This window comes from Phallusia mammillata, chromosome 8 (genome assembly GCF_965637545.1).
Source record: "Phallusia mammillata chromosome 8, kaPhaMamm4.hap1.1, whole genome shotgun sequence".
NCBI lineage: Eukaryota > Metazoa > Chordata > Ascidiacea > Phlebobranchia > Ascidiidae > Phallusia > Phallusia mammillata.
Window position 1 is genome coordinate 9,456,733 of NC_137259.1, and position 21,577 is coordinate 9,478,309.

Genomic DNA, 21,577 nt, shown 5'->3' on the forward strand with positions numbered 1-21,577 from the left:
TTCTGTCTGACTGACAGTGTACACAAACTATGGGCTGTGAAAGTCATTATTTGGCCGATTAAGGCAAATTTTTGAATACTAAACGAGTAAACTACTGCAAACAATTGTTTGAAATTTCAGCACGTTAGGCCTTGTATTTCTGTCCTAAAACCAAAAAAGATTATTTCAGGATTTAAGGGGTGACGATTATTTCGGGGTTAAAGGGGTAAAAAATGGGTAAATCCAATAAAAAATTGGAAAATTATTTAGAATAACTTACATTGCACCAACCAACAAAGCATGAAACTCTTAGATCATGTACTTTCCAACCAACAAAGCATGAAACTCTTAGATCATGTACTTTAGTCAGTACAGCCGTTTTAAAATTTGTACGTTTTGGGGCCCTGCGGGTAAACTGCTGGGTCATTCGGGGTCAAACTTCAGGAGGATCAAATTTGTATTAATATGTAACATCTGTCCAAATTTTAATAAATTTGGAGCACTCTTTCTTGACCAAATGCGTTTAATAAACTAGCGTTAAACAGAAAAAAGAAGAAAAAAATACGCACAAAAACAATATGTGTCCCCTTCATATAAGGGGACCCATAATTAAGGCACAAATTTGGTTGAACAAATTCGAAAAACTTGTTGTTACACAAACGTCGAAGAATACAGAACAAAACCGTCACTTTGAAAACAAGAAAAATAGAAACTGAGACAAAAAAATGCAACATTGGGGGACCTATGTGATCTGGTCTCTGATTGTCACCTACAATTTCTTGTCTTGATTGTTTGAATGTCAGTGTCAATAACAAAACGTTGTACCAAACGACAACGGAAATAACTTATCAGGTGTATCTCCGATGGGGCCACAAATAGTAAAAAGTCACATCTCACCAACGACCATAGTAATGAGATACGTTTTTCCTAATTTCTTGTAGCTATAGCACGTTTAGCATCATATCCACCAACTGTGCCCTTCACGTAACTATTGTGGTTTCCACTCTATTTATTGTTGGCCTTACTTTTTATCTTCTCCGAATGATTGAAATCAAAATAAAAACATACCATAGCATTGCGTAGCTTTTTATTCGCAAAAGTAACCAAACAAAATTGAATTCCATTTTTTCCTTCTATCCCCAAAATAATCTGTAGAAAAAAAACACTATTGTTAACTAGAAGGGTGGCTTAGCACATATTGCCCTTGCACATACACTATGATCCATTTTAAAACATAAATATATTTCCTATGCTTATTTTGTATTGGGTCCCATATTAGCCATCGTCTTTTATAACCTTGGTTGTTTCTGCAGGCAAAAACTCATGGGTCCCCACACATGCAAAGTTGAAAATAATGCAATTCAATAAATAACAATGAGTAAGTTTGGTATTGTGAAGACAAACACAGTGATTGGTACTGTGCATATCTAAATATGCTATATGGAATAAAAACTATTTAAACTAGAAGGGTGGCTTTTTGATATACTTCCATTTTATATATTCTATACGATATTTACCAATTTACTATACACATCATTTGATCTACACATATGATTGTTTTTGTAAACAAAAACTAATGGGTCCCCACACGCATGTCTGTGCGGATTTACAGCAAACAAATGTTGCGGTGATTTTTAGATTCTTAAGGACAAAAAAAACAGCTGATTTCTAATCACCGAAAAGACTGTCTCTTAAAACGTCTGTCCGGACGTCAAGCTGATCCCTCCCGCTCTGCACAAAACCGTTTTAATCGTTAACCAGTGAATGACTCCCTTGGGAGTTCTGTCTGACTGACAGTGTACACGAACTATGGGCTGTGAAAGTCATTATTTGGCCCAGCGTGGTCCAACTGCAGGCCTGCGGGCCAATTGTGGCCCGCGAGATAATTTTGTTGGCCCGCGAAAGTCCCAACATTTCAAAGACAACCATAAGTTTTGTTTTCAATAATTCAATGTTTTCTTAGTGAGAGAATTAACACTTATTAAATACTGCAAAATCTCCTATTGTGACGCAAGGCATTGTTGGTAATAAAGGGTTCTGCTTCTTTAAACCGTGCAGGGGCATTTTTTGCGCTAGAGTGGAAACTGAATGTTTTTGACAGCTTCTACTTCGTAAATAACTATAAAATTTAAAAATAAACTTATCTATAGATAAAAAAGGTGTATAGTTACCCTAGAGTTTGACCTAAAAAAAAGTTTTTCCTGCAAAAATCTAAACCTTGGCCCGCGTAGTAAGTTAACGATTTTGAATGGCCCGCAACAAAATAAAGTCGGACCACCCTGATTTGGCTGATTAAGGCAAATTTTTGAATACTAAACGAGTAAACCACTGCAAACAAATGTTTCAAATTTCAGCACATTAGGGCTTGTATTTCTGGCCTAAAACCAAAAAGATTATTTCAGGATTTAAGGGGTGACGATTATTTCGGGGTTAAAGGAGTAAAAATGGGTAAATCCAATAAAAAATTAGAAAATTATTTAGAATACTTTACATAGCACCAACCAACAAAGCATGAAACTCTTAGATCATGTACTTTAGTCAGTACAGCCGTTTTAAAAAATTTACGTTTTGGGGGCTTGTGGGTGAACCGCTAGGTCATTTGGGGTCAAACTTTAAGAGTATCAGGTTTAAAACGATAGCTAACATCTGCGTAAATTTGAATAAATTTAAAGCATTCTTTCTTGACCAAACGCGTTTGACAAACCAGCGTTTGACAGAAACGAATATTTCGGGGTTTAAGGGGTAAATCCTGATAAAAGTTAGAAAATTCTTTAGAAAACCTGACATTGCACCAACCAACAGAGCACATAACTCCTAGATGATGTACTTTAGTCAGTACAGCCGTTTTAAAAAAATTACGTTTTGGGGGCCTGTGGGTGAACCACTGGGTCATTCGGGGTCAAACTTCAGGAGGATCAAATTTGGATTAATATGTAACATCTGCCCAAATTTTAATAAATTTGGAGCACTCTTTCTTGACCAAACGCGTTTAACAAACCAGCGTTAGACAGAAAAAAGAAAAAAAAATACGGACTAAAACAATATGTGTCCCCTTCATAGAAGGGGACCCATAATTAAAAAACTCATTTTAGGGGGCTAGTAGGATAACTAATTGAGGTTCAACACACACAAACTTAAAAGTAGGAAACCACAATGACTCAATCAATAGTACTGCAAAATTTCAGTCCAATCTGCCAACGTTTAAAATTTCAACCACTAGAGGTGTTTTGAGCAACAACCGTTTATGTTTCTGACGTCAAAGGGTTGTTAACAACCCCCGAACTGCAATGGCGCAATAACGATAATTGGCATACTTTACAAGCTATCCAAATTTTAGTCAATTCTGACATTGTTTACAAACTCACCCCTTTTAGGGGGCTAGTGGGGTAAATACTAGGGTTATCCGAACAAACAAAGTGGGATGCACATCTACATAACTATATCTACCATCTGTATAAGTTTCAGCCACATCCATCAAGCATTTGATAGAAAAACGAGTCGGACAAACTTCGGGGGAAAATACCCATTTTAGGGGGCTAGCGGGGTAAATACTGGGGTTATCAACAAAAACAAAGTGGAATGCACATCTACATAACTACATCTACCATCTGTATAAGTTTCAGCCACATCCATCAAACATTTGATAGAAAAATGAGTTGGACAAACTTTAGGGGAAAATACCTATTTTAGGGGGCTAGCGGGGTAAATACTGGGGTTATCAACAAAAACAAAGTGGGATGCACATCTACATGAATATATCTACCATCTGTGTAAATTTCAGCCAAATCCATCAAACATTTGATGGAAAAACGAGTCGGACAAACTTCCGGGAAAAAATACCCATTTTAGGGGGCTAGCGGGGTAAATACTGGGGTTATCAACAAAAACAAAGTGGGATGCACATCTACATAACTATATCTACCATCCGTGTAAATTTCAGCCAAATCCATCAAACATTTGATGGAAAAACGAGTTGGACAAACTTTGAGAAGAAAAAAAAGAAAAACAATTTGAGTAAAATCAATATGTGTCCCCTTCAGGGAAGGGACCCATAAATACTGTCAATTTAATATCTTGCTATGACCTTTCATTGTTGTCCAAGGTCAGTTTTTAACACAAATTTGCCTAGTAAGGCTTAACAGTTGTATTACAGACATTATAAACTAAAAACCATTTCCTACAAAGGTATGCATAAGAAATTGTTTTTTGCTTAAATTTGTTTCTCAAGACCAGGGGTGTCCAACACGTGGCACGCGAGCCAAAAGTGGCACGCCGAGCATTTGAAAATGGCACTCGAGGTTCTGCACATTCAGATGGTAAACATTAGGATTTGTCACGCAATTAAATTTGTTTCTAGTGTTTTGCAAACAGACATCAAACACGGCTTAGGAATCGGTAATGCAAATCTACATAACAACATCTAAAAGCGGCTATAAGCCCCTTGCATTGTTTAATGCTAGCCCATGGAATTTATTAACAAAAAAAATATTATTATTTTTATTTCAGAAAGTTATTGCGCCACATAATATTAAAACTTTAGTGAACGTGTTTTAAAACCGACGTAACTTGAACAAAGATGAGTTTTCGATGTTACAAAAAGTACTCTAGTGCCCCTTGCAAACTATTTGTATCTTGTGTCGCATAAACAGAATAAAAGGTTTCTGGAGTATCATAAACAAGTTTACTCGCACTTGACGACATTTTTTTCTAACCATTTGATTGGGTTCTACATATTGGCCAAATATTCGGATTCAGCCCGTGCCGTTAAGACGTTTAAGACATGGTTTGGAAAAAGTACCAATGGTTGGCACGCGAGTATATTTTGAAACCAAAACTGGCACGGCGGTGTGTTTGAGCTGGACACCCCTGCTCAAGACGAATACCCTTGACATGTAGTAACCTCACATCGTGCAGATGCCCAACAACCGTTTAATGACTTTTTAAAACTGTTTTAAAAGCATGCAGTCCTTAGTGTTCAACAATACCATTTTGCCTAATTTATACATGACTTAAGTAGTGATTCTTGAATTGATTTGTCTAAATTAAAGAAGCTATGTTATGACAAAAATCGTTCTAACTGTGTTTGTAATACCTATAAGTTGACCTTTAGTGACCCACAGTCGTGCCGCAACCAAGCTGACAACGAGAATTTAAAGACCATTTTTCACGGCTTTCGAAAAAGTTCATTTTTTCATCTTTATGTTGATCAACAAAGGTTTGCTTCAAATATATGAAATCGAAGCATGTTTAAATCATATCTTAGGTGTGAAACCTTAGCCAAAACTGAAAACGCATGTGATAACTGAATAAAACGCCAAGGTATTGCTGTGCAAATACAGCTGATCACTGAATTTGCCAAATACTGGGGGACACATAATTTCTTGTGGGTCAAAGGGTAAGAAACTGAAAAAACATTAAACAAAAAAAACAGACAAAAATATATTGTTTTGTAGGATGTTGGTAGCAGTATTTTCATGACAATCAAAACAGTTAAAAGCAAACAAATTATCAATTCTGTTGTTGTATTGCAGACAAAAAAATAGTTAAACATGCTTTGAAAAGATTACTTACGCGAGAAGTGTAGGATTTGGCATTCCAGGGTCAGCTCCATGTGTTAAACCTATTCAATAGACAATACGTTGTAATAAAATGACAATGCGTAAATGATCTGATCAAATTTAAGTTTTCTTACACCTTGTAATATGAATGCCAACCAGACCAGGGGCGGCATTATGAACACTTCCTCGCTCGCTAACTTACCGAGCTCGGTAAAAAAATCTTTAGCGAGGAGTTAACGAGCGAGGAACTCGGTAAAGTATTTGGTATTACGAAGTGTCCTCGCAAACGCCTCGCTAAAGCCTGATGCAAATACGAGAGAATGCGTCAAAATCGTGAGAAAAAAGACGTCTGACTCAGCAAAATCGTCACGCCGCGCTATGCGACACCTTGCGACAAAAAATTTTCGCCTGTCATTTATGCTGTTTTTAATGTAAATTTGCAATATAACCTCAAAATGCTTGGATTTCCTAATTTACGGACAGTTTGGAATTTGTTTATTTGATAAAGTAGCATAAGAACATCAAGAAACATTGCAATTATTTATTGAAACGTGGACAAAAGTTGAAATGGAAGTTTCATATCTAAGAAAAGGTGCAAAACATCTTTTGGTATAATTTATGAAAAGAAAACGTTGGAGCTTCATAACAATATGGTAAGATCTGTGATTAACGTAAGTTTGCACTTTGTAAAATGAATTACAATTTCTAACTGGTGACATTAGGGTGATTTTCATTTATGTTTGAAACAATGACAACTTTATTATACCTAAACACATGTTTTGTACAACTCATTTTACAAGGTTTTATGGTTTGCATCTTCAATTAACCATCCCGATATTACATATTCATTTTTCAATTACAGATTTAAAACAAAACTAGAAGGGTGGCTTAGCACATATTGCCCTTGCATATACACTATAACCTATTTTAAAACATAAATATATTTCCTATGCTTATTTTGTATTGGGTCCCATATTAGCCATCGTCTTTTATAACTTTAAGTCGTTTCTGCAGGCAAAAACTCATGGGTCCCCACACATGCAAAGTTGAAAATAATGCAATTCAAGAGATAACCATGAGAAAGTCTGGTGTTGTAAGGTAAAACACAGTGATCGGCACTGGGCTTAAATAATAATACTATGTAGAATACAAACTATAAAATTAGATTCACCCCAGATATTGTTTGAAGTATGTCCTATTTAACGTTTCAAAAAACTGACCCATTTTAGGGGGCTAGTAGGGCAACTAATTGGGTTCGACACACAAACTAAAAAATATATAAAAACCACAATGACTCAATCAATAGTACTGCAAAATTTCAGCCCAATCCGCCAATGTTTAAAATTTTGACCACTAGAGGTGTTTTGAGCAACAACCGTTACTGTTTCTGACGTCATAGGGCTGTTAACAAGCCCCTAACTGCCATGGCGCAAAAACGACCACCAAGCAACCCACCAACGAGCAACATACAACTGGTTGCCCTTGTAACACTATTGCTCCAAAGAAATCTTTCGTTTGTGGTGCCCAGTAACATACAAATACGTTTTACACTTTAGGGGCTTGTGGGGTAAATGTTAGGACTACAGGGTTGAACACAACAATCGACACCTATAAATGGCATACTATACAAGAAATCCAAATTTCAGCCAATTCTGAAACTGTTTAAAAACTCACCCATTTTAGGGGGCTAGCGGGGTAAATACTGGGGTTATCAACAAAAACAAAGTGGGATGCACATCTACATGAATATATCTACCATCTGTGTAAATTTCAGCCAAATCCATCAAACATTTGATGGAAAAACGAGTCGGACAAACTTTGGGTAAAAACACCCATTTTAGGGGGCGAGCGAGGTAAATACTGGGGTTATCAACAAAAACAAAGTGGGATGCACATCTACATAACTATATCTACCATATGTGTAAATTTCAACCCAATCCATCAAACATTTCATGGAAAAACGAGTCGGACAAACTTCCGGGAAAAAATACCTATTTTAGGGGGCTAGTGGGGTAAATACTGGGGTTATCAACAAAAACAAAGTGGGATGCACATCTACATAACTATATCTACCATCTGTGTAAATTTCAGCCAAATCCATCAAACAGTCGGACAAACTTTGGGAAGAAAAAAAAAAGAAGAAAACAAAAGAAAAAAAACAAAAACAATTCGAGTAAAATCAATATGTGTCCCCTTCAGGGAAGGGGACCCATAATAAGAACCAGTGTCCTCATTACAAAGAGACAGACCAAAACCATGATGCAGAAAGAGGCTTGCTGGACACACACAAAATAAGTCCAAAAAGTACAATCAGCCTTAGGCACTTAACAATTACATTTTTATTCATTGTTAATACTGTACATGGTGTTTGTATTATGTGCATTAGTGTTTCTGTCTATTACCCACCTCACATGGTAATTTAGAACAACTTATTTGTCAATTTGTTCAAAGTTTTTGTGTTTTATTTGTTTTCTCGATTCTGTCATTTCAATTTTATTCATGTAATGCTACACTGTCAGTTTTTGTTTCTAATAAACACAAGTACATGCTGTTTGAATAATCATGTTATTAAAATGGAACCACTTCAGTATCTGGCAATATTGTCATGCAGATCATTACATTTATTGTGAAGGTTCCTCAATGGCAGTGTTTACAGGCAGAGATTTGAGACACATTACAAAACGGACAAGTATTTAAAAAAATAAAAAATACATGACAATGTTATAAATTTAACACAAAATAACTATTGTGATCAATAAAAATAACCTATCTTGACACGTTCATCTTATAGCTAGAGTGTTGAAAGAAATATGGAGGGTGTAAACAACTTTGAGTCACTACCAGGCGGACGGTTAGTACAATAGCTTAAATGTTGTGTTTGCCCAAATTAGACTTCTTAAACTGTATTGCGCACACGGAAGTATATAATAAGGACTTGTTCTTCCAGCATCAGATACTTTTTACAGGAATTTTTGCAACTTATTTTAACTGGAAAATGTGTAAATCCTCGTGAAATTCTTCGCAAACGCCATTTTAAAAATAAATTAAAACCGACATTTGCGATTTTTCGTTTGTACAAACTTTTAACAACAAAATACGTAGCCACAATTGATTTCCGACGTGACTGTGTGACTTTGTCAACAACAATTTGGTGTTAGCGAGTGGTCTGAGGTCCTCGTAAGTTAGCGAGGAGTTTAGCGAGGTCTGGTTAGCGAGACGGGGGTTCGTAATACCAAATCTCAACTTAACGAGGTCGTGCGTCAATACCGAGCTCGCTAAACTTAGCGAAATGTGTTCGTAATGCCGCCCCAGCTCATCAGGAAAAAACTTGCTTTGTTAAATAATGCGTAACTTGTATGAAAAAACTAGAATAGTGGTTTTCCTTTATATTGCCAGTTTATATATATATACTATGTATCACATATACCATTTACTATTTTTATAATGGACATATATTTCACACCTACATTTCATTGGGTCCCTATCTTTTTCCTGGCACTTTATAACATAATTGTTTCTGCAAGCATAATCTAATGGCTCCCCACACATATGCACATGCGATTTGGTAACAGTAAAAATAGGGCACAATCATTGTTAAACTGAAATAGTGGTTTTCCTATAAATTCTATTTTACAGAAACTGTGCCATATTTACGCACCATCCATAATTGTAAGGGATATATATTTGATGGATACATTCAGTATGGTACCAATATTTTTGTGGCCTGTTATAGCATAATTGTTTTTGCAAGCAAAAACCAATAGGTCCCCACACACACATATATTTTGAATTTGTAACAGGATGAATGGCGCATGCATATGGTAGGTAAGAACTTGGGGTCAATACGAAGCTCCAGACAACAGAGGTTAGCATCGATTTTTCACGGTTTTATTTCCGTCAGCGATCATTGTCTCGCAGCGTGCGAATGTTGTTAGATAAAGATATGGCGCCGATTGCGGCAGGAGGGGCCTGTCGTTACCCACCATAAGACGCAAAACTGCGGGATACAACAATTGCATAACTAACGTTTTTAAATGATCTACAAACATATCTTAATTGCACAGTGCAAAAAGACTGCCTGATAGCACGTCCAGTTATGCGTGAGGCCGAGATATTCGCTTTTCAGTGGGCAGGTTTGCACTTTTAGCGCCCAATTGGGCTTTTTTCGACATGGAGTTGTGCATTGTTTTCACGAGGTGGAAAATGGATGAGTCTAACTATATAAACTTTTAACAAAGTTTCAACATTTTTTTTCCTTATTAGCCCTTTGTTTGTTGAATTAGGATGTTTAATCTGCACATAGCGTTCCCTGGCGCCGTTAAGTTTCTACATACCAACAATACGATTGCTTAGCTGGGCTTTTTATGTCCAAAACCTGTTCTGAAACAGTTTTATTAACGCTTTCAGTTTGAGAAGTCAAGTTACACAGGTATAACAAATGGCGCTGCGTTGTCGCTCTGCGTTTCGAAATGTGAATAAGTTGACCTACATTAAGGTTTACAGTGCAATATAACTAACATCATAACATCTTAATTCCAACCAATGAGAAAATGGTCAAGTGACAACTGCGTTCATGCGTGAAGCAGAGGCATTTTTTTCCATGTGCCACTATCGTCAATCACTCCCATTGTGTCAGCTGTGCACTGAGCGAGCACAAATTTGACAAAAGACAGCATGTAAAAACATATTTGGGGCTGTAAGAGTAATTACTGAGCCGATTGCACTGAAATTTTTAACAGCCAACAAGGAGCACCCTATCCACAGCTGTTGAGAATGGATATATAGGTGAAAATGAAAATGGATATATACAACTTCAAGTTACAAAATACTTTAAAATGCGCTGCAATGTACCAATCAAAAATGTATGAAACTCCATAATCATCTGCTTTAGCAAGTATAGCCATTTTAAAAATTTCACATTTTGGGGGGCTGTGGGTGAACCGAGGGATCAAACGGGGTCAAAATTCACATGGACCATATTTAGACCAATATCTGTAATGTGAGTAAATTTGAAAAAAGTTTGAACCATTCTTTCTTGACCAAAACGTGGGAACAAATCCTCGTTAGACAGAAAAAAATATAGACAAAAACAAGATGTGTCCCCTTCAGGGAAGGGGACCCATAATTACTGCAGGTAACTCGCTTTGGTGCAATTAAACTCATAATAGGTGTGACGTAACTCGAAAATACTGCAGCTGTCCTGTTTTAATGCGACGAATCGTAAGTACTGCACATAACCCTATCTTTTTCCTGGCACTTTATAACATAATTGTTTCTGCAAGCATAATCTAATGGGTCCCCACACATATGCATATGCGATTTGGTAACAGTAAAAATAGGGCACAATCATAGTTCGTAAAACGTTACTGTAAACACGCAAATAATGCAGGAAAAGTGGTAAAATAGTCTCAACACACATCAAAACCCTAAACCCTAACCCAACCTTAAATGCAGTACCTACAGCATTATTAACTACCGTATGAGTATACTCGCTTCAAAAAAGATTACCTGCACTATTTACGGGTTTTGTTGCAATAAAGCAAGTTAGTATGTGAATTACCCAGCACACTAACGCAAAAACACTTTACACACATTATTTATATGTGGCAGCATTGATTGAAAGAACAATTATATTAACTTACCTAATGATATTATGGTAGGAATCCAAAGCAGATGAAAACATCTGCTCCAAACCGACCATGTTGTACGAAAAAAGTTGCTTACTTTATTGTTCAGTACCATGTCTTAGGAACGCGTTACAAACTTCATGAACAACAATAATATGCAAATTAAATTAGAACAGAAAGAGCAACAACACTTTCACATAAATCAGCGGCCAGCAGCCACACAGCACAGTCACACACAGTGCAGTTAATGTACAGGCAACATGGAAATCATCAATTTAAAATCAACATAAATCGTTGTGGGTCGAACCAGAGACTACTACTGCACACTGCCCGTTTAGCGACGACATAAATGAGGCGTCTTTGCCAATACGCAACGGATCGAACTAAAATTTTGTATATAAGTTCGAATTAATTATTCAGATTTTTAGGAATTTTAATCTGATACTTATTAAACTTCATTTGTGTTTTAAAAATAAAAATGTTCTCTGCACGTATTAAGATCGGTTCCGCTTGAACGCGACCACTAAGATTTCAGCGTTTACAATGGAAAAGGATAGGAAAAAGTGGTGTTGTCGTCTGTTTTTTCGTGTTTAAGTGAAGCGTAGGCTTTTAAATCGGATATTAATGGTTGTTAAACGAACTAGAATACTTTTTAGAAGATATAAAGGTAAAACACCCATCCAGCCCATGGAAATACAGGCCCAAGGTAGTAGTAGAAAGCGAGATTTCTGATATGACCACATGTGTTCAGTCAAAATTGGCTATAAGTTAGTTTAAAGTTGTGCTGCAGGTTTTTCTCAACAGCTCTCTCCTATACTAAGAATGTATTGACTGAAATACACTACTCCCAAACGATTTATTTGTCTTAATATTGTTGAACTAAACTTAAAAGGGCTGTGGTAAAAATTTTCTTTTGAAACTGATGTTGTGGTGATTTTTTTTTATAATACAGTGACTTTAGAATGATAATAAGTTGTTGATAGGCTCTGACCTAAGAAGATGAAGTTGTGTCACCACAACAACATGCTTAAACTCATCGAATGTGAAACCAAAACACAAGTTTATTGTTACTATTAAATCAGCAGTTTCTGTTATGTTTTGTAACAGACTAGATTTGTATGCACCTTGCTACTTCAAAGTTCAGATATAGACAATTCCAAAGTGTATCTTTTATACTTTTTTTGATTTTTGCTGCTAAACAATACATTGGTTTACTAAGTGGTATTTGTGTGAAGGCTTAACAGAGGAAGATTTTAGCTGGTAGAGAAAATAAAATTACATGCAGATGCAGTGGTTCCTTAAAAAAAATGATTGATGTCACTGGAATACATGCGTCCTATTAATCTACAAATCGTATGTGCAAAAATCGCTACGCAAATGCCTAAAACAAAAATTATCGTCATTTTTCCACTCTCTCCCCATTGCCCGCAATGCATTTTTGGGGCTTCCTTTTGCAGCCGCCATTACGCTTCAATTTGCTTCAACCGTGACGGCCAGTAGCGCGATCGAGTGTTTATAGAGATCAGTGCATTTCTGGCCCCGTAGCCAATAAATCCAACTAAGCGCCCTTCCTAGAATACAAAATTTTCTTTGACTACATGAAAATAATAAATTAAATAAACATGAAAAAGTGCATAAATTGCTGCTGTTAACAAACTTTTCATTTCATCCACAGAGCATTGACTGCCAATTGGTTGATACCACATGCACCAGAACCAATATTTTTTAACAATCTACCATACATTGTTTATTAGGATTGTGTGATGATATGTCAGTTATACCTGTACTACTGTAAAGTGTGTGATGATGGCAATATAAGAACACCACTGGTTCTGAGATGATTATATGCTGCTGAAGCTCTAGCAAACAACTCAATTGCCCAACGAACCACATCAGGGTGGTACCGTCTCCCATTAATGGCCTTTGAAGCATTTTTACATTGCATTTTAAACAAATGATGCTTGCCACTTATTAGTGAGTGTTTTTGACTCTCAACCAAATCCTGCAGATGGGAAATGACACATTACTGTTCCAAAATTAAATAAGAAACATTTGAATCTGCATACCGAGACATGGGCGCCGCCACACATGGGCAAGAGGGGGCGCTTATAGAGAATTTTTTAATGTGCTACATGGCCTGGAAATGTAACACAGTTTTAGTACGTACAACTTAGAAATCAGCACTTATTACTATTGGACAATGAAGTCAGAGTGATCTATACACTTTGAATGTTTCTTCCAACTATTCCTGAGGGTTAAATTCATACATTTGGTATGTCTAAACTCGACGCAAACAAATGCTGCACACAAATTAATTCAGATTTTTTCGGAAGAATAGACTAAAAATACTTTAAAATTAACAATTAACCGGCCTTGTGTTTGTATATCACTTTACAATAACCACCATCGTTTTTGCGCAAAGCTGAAAACCTTGAATGCGATTCGGTTCGGTAGCCATGTAATTTTACGCTTTAGCGAATCGAAACCGTGACGTCACACAATGCGCATCCGCGATACGATTCGCTCATGTAAAAAGGCTTGTTTGATTTTGACAACAAAAGTGGGTTAAAAGGAAATTAATATTACGTTTCTTTATGAAGCACGTAATATGTCTCCCTTAGTTGGGTCACGCAATGAGAGCACACAGTTTTGTAAATTGCTGTAATGTTTCTTCACATCAGAGTTGCTTTGAAATTTAGGATTGCAAATTTTAAACAAAGATTTTTTTGCCATTGGCACGGTGCGGCTAACCTAGCTATTACACAGAAATACAACTAAATCACAAATACGAGAATTTAGTCTTGTCCGTGGTATATTTGACATACAAAATCAATCAAACAAAAACGGTTAGTGATCCTTTTAAAACACACAATAAACTTTTAAAAATGAATAAAATACACGAGATACATGACACTTACGTAACCTGCAAGTTTATTATCACTTCAATTTCAAAGTTATTTCACGTTTAATGCAATAAATTGAGATTTTTTGCCTATATCTTCACTCTTCAACCATTGCCCACCATTGTAAAGAAGCCAATGTGTACTGGTTCATTCAAGCGTGACCTGTCTGAACGATTCACCCGGTAGAGCTACTAACACCATAGGTTTCTCCTGATCCAAAAGTGCTTAATTTTCGACAGGTGGCGCAAAGAGCACTTTTTTCATTTAAAACGGTATATCTCAAAAAATGCTAACGGTTAGGGCTATTAGGGTTGGGGTAAGGTATTAGCACTTAAAATTCAATAAAACTAACCCAAAAAATTAGTTACTAATGCAAAATTTTATGTAAATATTTCCCAGCCCAACCCATTTATAGCCGCTAAATAAATAATTCAGTTCTTTACGCCACCTATCGAAAATTAAGCACTTTTGGATCAGGAGAAACGTATGGTGTTAGTAGCTCTACCAGAGCTACTAACACCATAACGAGAATCTACCCCCAAATTTGATTTCGCTTTCACAAGGGGGCGTAAAGAGCTGAATTTTTATTTAGCGGCCATAAATGGGTTGGGTTGGAAAATATTTACATAAAATTCTTACATTAGTAACTAATTTTTTGGGTTAGTTTTATTGAATTTTAAGTGCTAATACCTTACCCCGACCCTAATAGCCCTAACCGTCAGCATTATTGGAGATATAACCAATCAAATTTGGGGGTAGATTCTCGTTATGGTGTTAGTAGCTCTACCTAGTAGCTCTACCGATTCACCCGATCCGTCTGGAAGTCCCCGATTAAAATCGGCTGTGTTACGCAAAAAGTACGTTTCTTATCGAGCGGGATTAGACAGGCAGTTTTACTTAAAAATTATATTGTGTTTCTTTTTTGTAAAGCTGCAGTATGACACAATACACAATGTCTGTTGTTTGGCCACCTGTTACCTATCTCACATACTTTTAATGCTGAATTTACATTTATCGCCCAATATTGGATTAACAATTTGCTTGAACACATTTCATGTCAAAATCAGTTGAATCTGATTTGAGTTATCAGTTATCAGTAAAACGTGATCAATAAATTAAAAAATACTCAGTCCAGGCCGCATGTTTTCGCATTAACAGAAGTCATGAACCCTGGTTTCCCAATGCGCCAAATGGAAATCATCCACCCATGACGGTAACAATCAACTGGCAATGGTTACCGTAGTCAGGCTGGAAAGACTGCATAAAAGTGCTTACCCAAGATATAAAGCAGATTTCTATGTTTCTCTTATACTTAGATACTTAGACAGAGTATCGTTTTTCACTGCTATGATTTTTTCGTTACATTGGCAACGTTTCATTTGGTACACAAACATGTCTACTTTTGGTTTCAGTTTTTGTAGTTTACATCTGTAGATGACAAATCTGGCGTTTAAAGGCATGCAATTCACAAGTTTCAAAAAATATTGATCAAATTTTTCATTATGAAGTCCAAACGTTTTCATACCATTATTTAACGTGATTTGACAGACTAGAACACTGTCGATCCAGGAACTAACATTTTCCCAGTATGCCTGTACATAAACACATTCACAAAATAAATGTAACATCGTTTTTTTGCACACGCCGCAAAAAGTGCACTCATCAGCATCAGCAATCCCGAAGCCATAAAGGGTATCGTTTACAGTGGTTCTCAAACTTTTTTGACCGCGACCCAAATCTGAGTTTTATGAACATGTCACGACCCAAGCTTCAAATATCAAAAAATGTAACAATTTCGAGACCACGTCGTCGCCGCAAAGGAGTCTGCCCATGTCAAAATGACTGCAGGTTTAACGAGTTCGATTCGACATTCTACATAACACAACACACATTGTGGCTTTGCAGCACCATGATCATTGATAGAAGTGAACCCCAAATCTAAAAATGTTTCCTTGTACGAATACTTACTCATCCTCAAACGCTAACTGTTACATCTCCACGTTCAGTTTCGTATGATTAACTTCTATTCCCCTTGCTATGACGTAACAATTGCCACAGTAAAATTGGAAGGCTATTGTCAGTATGTTGCAATGATTAGTTCATTTTTCTGTACAACGTGGTCGAGTGAGGGGACTTTACTACTACTGCATTAAGTAAATTCGTTTGTGTTTACTTAATGCAGTAATTGTTCGTTTGGGCAGAATTGAATCACCATAGCGCGACCCACTTTTTGACCCTGCGCGACCCATGTTTGGGTCGCGACCCATACTTTGAGAACCACTGGTTTAGAACAATAGCCCTAAGATTAATCTTAATTTGGAAGGAGCGTAGTTTTGTTTCAACTGTGCAATCGTATAGATTTGTGTACATTTCTCCCCATTTTTCAGTGGTGAGCGGTTCCCATTGTAAAATCTCCTCCCATTTATTTTCTTGCTTGGTCGGCCGCTGTACGTTTATTGACGCGAAAAACTGGTATGCATTTTTGCTATTTGGTAATTTGTTGCGTATACCTGCCAATATTTTTTCAGTGGAAGTTTGTCTGTAGATTTTACTTGAGGTGTCTGTTTCCCATGTAGTGGGAATAGCCGCGATTAGACACTGGTAGTCAGAATGATTTTTACTGTTGTTCGCCAAATCGTAGATTTCGCAAAGTTTATTGAAAGTTTGATATTCCGATTTGTTGTCAATAATTTGGTGGTATTCAAGTATCCCAGCGTTAACGAAGTTCTCGTAGGCGATTGGTTTTCGTTTGAACAATACACTTCTATTTAACCACATGCAGTTGTTGTAAACTGTGGGGTGCTGCCAAAACTTGATTACGCATTCTTTCCAAAGGTCGACCGATGACCAAAACGTCCTGAGGGGTGTTAGTTTTTTAACTTGTTTATGGGTTGGTTTTAGAGTGGTGGCTGCGATGCATATCATGGTATGTAGAGAAGTAATATTAGTTTCGATGCTTTTCCAAAGCGAGACGTAAGCAGTATCGAATATTTTTCTTATCCAAGAAAAACGTATTGATTTGACGTAGGCTTCCACGTCTATCATATTTATCCCTCCCTCTTCAATTTTACAGCACAGTTTGTTCCTTGCTACTATCTCCCAGTTTGAGCCCCATAAAAAGGTGAAAAGTTTTCTTTTAATTTCTTTTAAAAACGGTCGAGGTATATTTACAGGCAAAACACTTAGTTTGTAAAGTAGCTTGGGTATCGCCAACGTTTTGATAATAATCACTCGACCCAATAGGGAAAGTGACCTTGCCAACCAAGGTTTTGTTACAGATTGAATTTCCTTACTTACAGATTCAAAGTTTAGTGTAAACAGGTTACCACTGCATCTGGTGGTAGGAATTTTAACTCCGAGGTACTTAACGAAAGTTTTAGGCCAGGTTAAACCTTCCGATTTCAGGTAGTATTTAGGGTTTGTCTCTACCTTGCCTATGTGCATTGCACTTGATTTTGTGAGATTTATATTGCAGCCAGTGTGCATACCAAATACATTTGCCTCATCAAATGCTGCGCGAAAGCTGTTTTCCGACCCATCTAGAAAAAGCAAGGCGTCGTCAGCAAATAGCGAAATTTTTACTTCCTGTTTTCCTATACTGATTCCTTTCATGTTTTTGTTCCCTTTAATTGCCAAGGATAGAAATTCTATAGCGAGTACGAAAAGCGAAGGGGACAGCGGGTCCCCTTGACGAACACCCCTTTCAACCCTGATAGGATTTGACATGTGGTTATTGTTTATAATTAAGCATTTCGAGTCCGCATAAAACGTTTTTATCCACCTGCACAAGTCGTTTCCAAAACCAAATTTTGAACACGCTGCATTAAGAAAGTCCCAATTCACAGAGTCGAACGCTTTACAAATATCTAAAAACAAAAAGGCCCCCGACGTTCCTTGCTCGGCAACGTGATCCCATATATTAAAAAGCGTTCTTATGTTATCTCCTATGTATCTGCCCTTGACAAAGCCCGTCTGTTCGGGGGCGATGATTGTCGGAAGCACATTTTTGATACGGCTATTGATTGCTTTGGCTGCTATCTTATAGTCAGCGTTCAGTAAAGTTATCGGACGATAGTTTTCCGCGTATAGGAGATCTTTCTCTTGTTTAGGAATTAAGGTTACTACAACCCAAGCCATTTGTCCACCAAAAGAACCTGTCTCGAATGCGTTGTTGAGTGCGCTAACCAGTAACTGTTTTAATTCTTTCCAGAACACTTTGTAAAATTCCGCTTGCAAACCGTCTAGTCCCGGGGATTTGTTATTTTTCATTGTCCTGAGGGCTTCTAAGCATTGCTCGGCGGTCAATTTTCCCTCACACATACGCGCTTTTTCCTCGTCCAGTGTTGGGCACGCTATGTTATTAATATAATCGTATATTTTGCTGGTGGTGCACAACGGGTCTTTGTTCGCGCTGTACAACGTTTTAAAATACTCTTGAAGGGTGCGTAAAATTGTCTTTTGGTCCGTTTCTATCTTCGAAGTTGAGTTTAATCGCGTAATGGCTTTCTTTTCCATTCTCCGTTTTTCGAGGTTTAGAAAGTATGCATTATTTTTACCTCCATATTCAGCCCATCGCGCTCTACTTTGTATTATTGCGCTTTTGCCATACCTTTCAATAATATCATCATATTTTTCTTGTGTAACTGCGATTTCGCTGGTTGTGTGCTCATCATGGGGTTGGGGTAATTTTCGCATTTCATTAAGTATATTTTCCAGCTCCGTCTGTTTTGCTTTAGCTTTTCGTTTCTTTTCGCTTGCATACTTTATAATGCAACCGCGAAGATTGCATTTTAGTGCTTCCCACAGGATTTGCGGAGACACGTTATCATTATTTTTGATGAATTCAGCGATCCATTTTTTGGTATTTTCTACAAATTTCCGGTCTTCTAATAAGGATGTATTGAATTTCCAGTAGCCTCTACCCCTGGGTATTTTAACAATACTGTGGTCCGATTGCGTGCTTGGGTCAATTTGAATATGGGTTGTTTTGTTTAGTAGTTCGTTTGTGACAAGCACAAAATCGAGCCTATTAGCCGTGTGCGGGTTAGTTTGTGTGCGCGTGTATTGTTTCGCCTTTGGATGTTTGATACGAAATACATCATATAATTCAAGGTTTTCCATAGCTTGTAAGATGGTAGTTTTTGCGCGTTGGTTAGTGTGCATTGCTCTACCTCCTGTCTTGTCTAGCTCGTCATTGAGTACGCTGTTAAAGTCACCAACTAAAACCATATTTTCGGTTTCGCTTTTAGCGCTTTTATCAGCTACAACCCGAAAGACGTTTTCATAGAATTGCGGGTTGTCCTGGTTAGGCCCGTAGAGATTGCACAGCGTTATGCGCTGCTGGTCATTTATTTCCAGCTCAATGATTATATAACGCCCGTGGTTATCAACAGTCACGTCGTGTTTCAGGTAGGAAAGGTTTTTGGAAAACAAAACCGCCACTCCTTTACTTTTTGTTGTGCCATGCGAAACTACAATTTCCCCGCCCCATTCTAATTCCCATTGCTTGAGATTTGATGCAGATGAGTGCGTTTCTTGTAGACACATTATATCGAACTTTTTTTGTCTCAAAAAATGAAAGACACTTCGCCGTTTCCTAGTGTTTCGCAACCCTGCTACGTTGTAGGTTATTACAGTGAGAGGCATTTAAATACGTTCTACACCAATGTCTACATAATAATCATATTCAAAGCCACAATCGCACAAGTACGGGTTGTTAGGTCCCATTAACTGAGATGTTATTTTCCCGCAGCTACAGTGGACAAGCGTACATTTGCATGCATTATTCACACAGTTAGTAGTCATTGTCCGTTTTGGTATAGCATTAACAGTTTTACAAATGCAAAACATTGAATACCTTCTGCATTCCACGCATTCGAAAGTTCTTTCATCTGTTTGGTACTCCGGCTGAAACTTGTGGCAGCACGGCATCCTTCTCATGGGTTGGTGGCATGTGACACAGTTAGTTTTCACCTCCCTATCCGGGACCAAAAATTTATCAAGTTCGTTACAGCACGGTGCAGCAATGTTGAATTCCGATGAACATTTCCAGCAGAAGAATGTTGAATTTTTTTCTGTTACGTAGCTCTCCTCTTTACATTTCGGGCAGGAAATTGGTATTTTTAGTTCACTTAGACTTATAGATTTCGCTTGATGTAGGTTTCCTTCGGTTGGGCTTCGTTGGTGCCGTTTCCTTGATGACCTATTTTTAGTTTCCAAAAGCGATCCGTTAATTAGCTGTTCAGGCAAGTTAGTTTCGGGTTTTCTTATCTCCTTTTCTGCTGTTTCGCTTGGGGTGTGGACGGTTTCCAAGTCTATTGTTGTCCCGTTCGAGTCAATAGTGCCCTTATCTTCTCCCGCGCCGTCCAAGTTGCTTCGTTTCTTATCAGAAGCGGTGCAATCCTTGCCTTCTTGGTTCACCTTTTTGGTTGTTTCTGAGAGTTTTGGGTAGTCTTGTATTCTTTTTGGGCAGTCTTGCTGTTTATGTCCAACTTCTGAGCAATATTTGCAGGTTATTTGCTGGCCGTTATATGTACAATAAAACTCATAACCATGTAATGTCACGTAACTAGGTATTGGATTTTTTTCCACATCAGCTTTGTCTAGCGTAACAATTCTCATTCCAGTTAGTAAACCATTCTTATCTTTTCGGTGCTGGATATTCTTCACTTCTCCGAATCTTTTTTGAAATTCTGTTTTGATTTCTTCGTTGGGGAAAGGTATAGGCACCCATCCTACCGCCACATTAAGCTTATCAGATTCGTAGAGTCGGACCGAATAAATTGTGTCTACCTGAACCAGTTTTTCAAACAATTCTAAAACATCTTTTCTTGTAGTGCATGTTATGTCGACTAGGTTTCCTTTCCTTTCTGAGATTCCAATCAGTTTTTTGACAGAGAAACTTTCTTTTTCTATGATATTCAAAATATCATCTCTTTTACTTTGATTTCTCGTTTTAAAACTTAGACAGGTGGGCCTCTTTAAATAGCCCCCACCCTTTTGTTGCGTGACTTGCGCAAAACTTGGACCTTTATCCATTGCTTGATTGCGTCCGCTCGCTACGAGCGCCAACCGTGAATGATTTCTATGTTTCTCTGTGAACCAATTAGGTATTGAGTTGTCACTATGCGCCGCTAGTGCTAGCGGTACACTTGTCGAGATTTTGCAGACAGCTTAGTGTAGCTTTAGTTAATTAAGTTTGTTTAAGTCAAATTTTATGCTTATTACATCGTGTAATGTAGTATAATACAGTGACAACAACCATAACGCGGTAACAACCAACTAAAACCGTTTTAAATTCTTTATTGTAGTGAATAAAAAGTATGTATATACTTTAAAAAGTATACCGGTATGTATAAAAATCCTTTTTTAAAGCGGTTATACCCTGCGTTCGCTTATGATGCACGCCTTTCATTTTCGATGTTATGATCAGATTTAGACGATATTTTGTATGCCTTTACTGGATGTATTTTAGAGTTGACCTGTGAAAACCGTTTGCGTTTACCTTAGA

The 21,577-nt window shown here is 37.3% G+C and overlaps 2 protein-coding genes across 2 annotated transcripts; both read right to left on the minus strand.

The window, feature by feature from the left end:
* Positions 1–1,049: 1,049 nt before the first annotated feature.
* LOC145204475 (mitochondrial import receptor subunit TOM7 homolog) lies at positions 1,050–11,498 on the minus strand. Its single transcript, XM_080077043.1, has 3 exons — positions 11,180–11,498; positions 5,551–5,599; positions 1,050–1,128 (listed from the first exon to the last, which is right to left on the minus strand). Exons 1-3 carry the CDS (start codon positions 11,277–11,279, stop codon positions 1,113–1,115), a joined length of 165 nt encoding a protein of 54 aa, XP_079933169.1. The 5' UTR covers positions 11,280–11,498; the 3' UTR covers positions 1,050–1,112.
* A 2,237-nt stretch (positions 11,499–13,735) lies between these two features.
* LOC145205106 (uncharacterized) lies at positions 13,736–21,141 on the minus strand. The gene is made up of 2 exons (XM_080077754.1): positions 19,925–21,141; positions 13,736–15,495 (listed from the first exon to the last, which is right to left on the minus strand). The coding sequence occupies exons 1-2, from the start codon at positions 21,103–21,105 to the stop codon at positions 15,363–15,365; spliced, it is 1,314 nt and encodes a 437-aa protein (XP_079933880.1). The 5' UTR covers positions 21,106–21,141; the 3' UTR covers positions 13,736–15,362.
* Between the last annotated feature and the right edge of the window lie 436 nt (positions 21,142–21,577).

Coding starts and splice junctions, on each gene's coding strand:
- LOC145205106 (XM_080077754.1), bottom strand. CDS start 21,105: ATGGATAAAGGTCCAAGTTTTGCGCAAGTCACGCAACAAAAGGGTGGG. Junction 15,496..19,924: donor GAATGCGTGGAATGCAGAAG/GTATTCAATGTT, acceptor TGTCATCTACAG/ATGTAAACTACAAAAACTGA.
- LOC145204475 (XM_080077043.1), bottom strand. CDS start 11,279: ATGGTACTGAACAATAAAGTAAGCAACTTTTTTCGTACAACATGGTCG. Junction 5,600..11,179: donor TCCTACCATAATATCATTAG/GTAAGTTAATAT, acceptor TCTATTGAATAG/GTTTAACACATGGAGCTGAC.